General features: G+C 40.9%; 1 protein-coding gene across 3 annotated transcripts; it reads right to left on the reverse strand.

Moving 5' to 3' along the window:
* Positions 1-381: 381 nt before the first annotated feature.
* On the reverse strand, positions 382-3,038 carry LOC123938760 (protein SET-like). 3 transcript variants are annotated; one of them, XM_046000429.1, is made up of 3 exons: positions 2,234-3,038; positions 699-701; positions 382-599 (listed from the first exon to the last, which is right to left on the reverse strand). In XM_046000429.1, the coding sequence occupies exons 1-3, from the start codon at positions 3,036-3,038 to the stop codon at positions 538-540; spliced, it is 870 nt and encodes a 289-aa protein (XP_045856385.1). In that variant the 3' UTR covers positions 382-537. The 3 variants fall into 3 exon arrangements, with proteins under 3 accessions (XP_045856385.1, XP_045856384.1, XP_045856386.1); XM_046000428.1 differs by lacking the exon at positions 699-701 and adding an exon at positions 934-937 and having other exon boundaries at positions 2,214-3,038; XM_046000430.1 differs by lacking the exon at positions 699-701 and having other exon boundaries at positions 382-561.
* Between the last annotated feature and the right edge of the window lie 560 nt (positions 3,039-3,598).

Below are 3,598 nucleotides of genomic sequence, written 5' to 3' on the forward strand. Positions count from 1 at the left end.
TTTTTCTAAGGATTTTTTTCTTTTTTTTAAACAAGAGAAAGTAAATGGGTACATGTTGGTGAATGCTAACTGTCCATATTCACATAGAGACACAGTGTAATCTCTGAGCCCAATATACAGAGAAAGGATGAAAAAAGCTAGAATTCTATGCACTACTACACAGAGGCCTAGCACCCTCCAGGTTCCAGCAGAGTTAAGGGAGCAGAAGGTTTTTCTTTTTTCCCACAGAGCACGGTGGTGTTGATTCCATAAAGTTTTTGTTTTTGTTGAGACAGGAAGGGACAAAAGTGAATTTGGAACAAAAAGGGGTAAAGATTCTTTTCCCACTGTATTCTGCTCAAAGTATTTCCCCCCAAAATAAGCTGAGAACCATAGTATAAAAGGAGAAAAAAAGGAGACTTCAAAAAACAGGACGAATTAGCACGAGAGGAGAAAAGAAAAAGAAAAGGGAAAAAAAAAAAAAAAAAGAAGATGGCAACTTGCTCCCAGGGACTGAAGAAAACTAAAAAGGGAAGGTTGGAATCCATCAGTGTTCCATTAGTCATCTTCTCCTTCATCCTCCTCTCCTTCCTCCCCCTCACCATCATCTTCATCTTCTTCTTTTTTATTAAATTTATTTTTTTTTCAGCGTAACACTATTCATTGTTTTTGCACAACACCCAGTGCTCCATGCAATACGTGCCCTCCCTATTACCCACCACCTGGTTCCCCCAAACTCCCACCCCCGCCCCTTCAAAACCCTCAGGTTGTTTTTCAGAGTCCATAGTCTCTTATGGTTCGCCTCCCCTTCCAATTTTTTTTTTTATAAACATATAATGTATTTTTATCCCCAGGGGTACAGGTCTGTGAATTGCCAGGTTTACACACTTCACAGCACTCACCATAACACATACCCTCCCCAATGTCCATAAGCCCACCCTCCCCTCTCCCAACCGTCCTCCCCCCAGCAACTCCCAGTTTGTTTTGTGAGATTAAGAGTCATTTATGGTTTGTCTCCCTCCCAATCCCATCTTGTTTCATTTATTCTTCTCCTATCCCCCTAACCCCCCATGTTGCATCTCCACGTCCTCATATCAGGGAGATCATATGATAGTTGTCTTTCTCCGATTGACTTATTTCACTAAGCATGATACGCTCTAGTTCCATCCACGTCGTCGCAAATGGCAAGATTTCATTTCTTTTGATGGCTGCATAGTATTCCATTGTGTATATATACCACTTCTTTATCCATTCATCTGTTGATGGACATCTAGGTTCTTTCCATAGTTTGGCTATTGTAGACATTGCTGCTATAAACATTCGGGTACACGTACCCCTTTGGATCACTACGTTTGTATCTTTAGGCTAAATACCCAGTAGTGCAATTGCTGGGTCATAGGGTAGTACTATTTTCAACATTTTGAGGAACCTCCATGCTGTTTTCCAGAGTGGTTGCATCAGCTTGCATTCCCACCAACAGTGGAGGAGGGTTCCCCTTTCTCCACATTCTCGCCAGCATCTGTCATTTCCTGACTTGTTAATTTTAGCCATTCTGACTGGTGTGAGGTGATATCTCATTGTGGTTTTCATTTGTATTTCCCTGATGCCGAGTGAGGTGGAGCACTTTTTCATGTGTCTGTTGGCCATCTGGATGTCTTCTTTGCAGAAATGTCTGTTCATGTCTTTTGCCCATTTCTTGATTGGATTGTTTGTTCTTTGGGTGTTGAGTTTGCTAAGTTCCTTATAGATTTTGGATACTAGCCCTTTATCTGATATGTCATTTGCAAATATCTTCTCCCATTCTGTCAGTTGTCTTTGGTTTTGTTAACTGTTTCCTTTGCTGTGCAAAAGCTTTTGATCTTGATGAAATCCCAATAGTTCATTTTTGCCCTTGCTTCCCTTGCCTTTGGCGATGTTCCTAGGAAGATGTTGCTGCAGCTGAGGTTGAAGAGGTTGCTGCCTGCGTTCTCCTCAAGGATTTGGATGGATTCTTTTCTCACATTGAGGTCCTTCATCCATTTTGAGTCTATTTTCATGTGTGGTGTAAGGAAGTGGTCCAATTTCATTTTCTGCATGTGGCTGTCCAATTTTCCCAGCACCATTTATTGAAGAAGCTGTCTTTTTTCCATCGGATATTCTTTCCTGCTTTGTCAAAGATTAGTTGACCATAGAGTTGAGGGTCTATTTCTGGGCTCTCTATTCTGTTCCATTGATCTATGTGTCTGTTTTTGTGCCTCATCTTCATCTTCTTCACCTTCATCCTCATCTCCTTCTTCATCAATATCTTCCAGTCCTTCTTCTTTTTCATCATCATCATCATCTTCTTCTCCTTCCCCTTCTTCATCATCCATATCAGGAACCAAGTAGTACTGTAATGGATTTGGCCAAATATCATCTTTGATGACCTCTCCTAACTCATCTGCGCCTGCATCAGAATGGTCAGTAAACCAGGTGAAGAAGCTCTCTGGTTCCTCATGCTGTCTCTTCCTGCTGGCTTTATTCTGTGTTTGACTTGAACGTTTCGTCAAATCCTTTCCAGATTTCCATTTGATTTCAGTGGAATTTGAAGATGGATCACCACTCTCATTCAGATGAAATTCTTTGGAGAGAACTTTATTTTCGAAGTAAGGGTTTTCATCACAATAAAAATCTATTCTGTAACCTGATTTAATATCTTCAAATTCTGTCACTTCAACTCTTGTCAAATAATGCAGCGCCTCTTCATCCTCCTCCCCAAGCAGTGCAGACACTTGTGGATGGTTGACAAATAGTGTTAACCAAAAATTGGGGATTTTGGCTATCAATTCCGACCTCTTCTGAAGAAATGGTTGGTGGAGTTTGTTATATTTCTGTTCTACTTTCAAAATCTCCTCACTGGCTTGTTCATTAAGTCTGTCGATTTCATTTTGTACTTCATCAATATGTTCAATTGCTTCTTGGTGTTCTTTTTCTCCCTTATGCAAGTGCTGAGATGTTGACATCTGCCCTGGCTTGGGGGCAGGAGGCAGTGTCGGTTTCTTCGTTTGAGGCGGGAGTGAAGACTGGCGTTTGGGGGCCATGCTGCGAGGAACTCCAGGAAACCAGGAGAGAGGCACGTCTGGAAGCTCTGATTCAAGAGTTTCTATTTTTATCTCCATCCTGTAGCAAAGAGGCTTCAGTAACTATGCTGAATTTGTGAATAAGCGTGGCTTCCACGACCCAAGATACAAAAGGTAACTTGGTATAAAAGTTAAGGAATTGTCACTCCAATAACATGTTGTGGGAGCAAAAGCCAAAAGATGTGGTTTCTTCCATCACAAATCTATGGCAACTTATGGCAATAACCTTACAAGCTAAAGACTCTAATAGCCAGGAGACAAAGTTTTTAAAGCCTCTACAGTGAAAAAGTATCTTTCATAATGGGAGTGCCTGCTGAATTGAAATTTATACAGATATTCAATACAGGCTAATTTGCAAGTAAGAACCTAAGTTATCTTAAGTAAAATTTGTAGTCCCTCAAAAAAAATCCCAAGAGATGGTGGACTTGTTTTAACATTCTAATGTTGAGAGGGTCAATAGCTCTTTCTTGGCAATGTCAGGGATGAGGTGGCCCTCATGATCCATGGGAGGTTCCATTCAT

The sequence above is a fragment of the Meles meles genome, chromosome 3, assembly GCF_922984935.1.
Source record: "Meles meles chromosome 3, mMelMel3.1 paternal haplotype, whole genome shotgun sequence".
Taxonomy (NCBI): Eukaryota; Metazoa; Chordata; class Mammalia; order Carnivora; family Mustelidae; genus Meles; species Meles meles.

Coding starts and splice junctions, on each gene's coding strand:
- LOC123938760 (XM_046000428.1), bottom strand. CDS start 3,038: ATGGCCCCCAAACGCCAGTCTTCACTCCCGCCTCAAACGAAGAAACCG.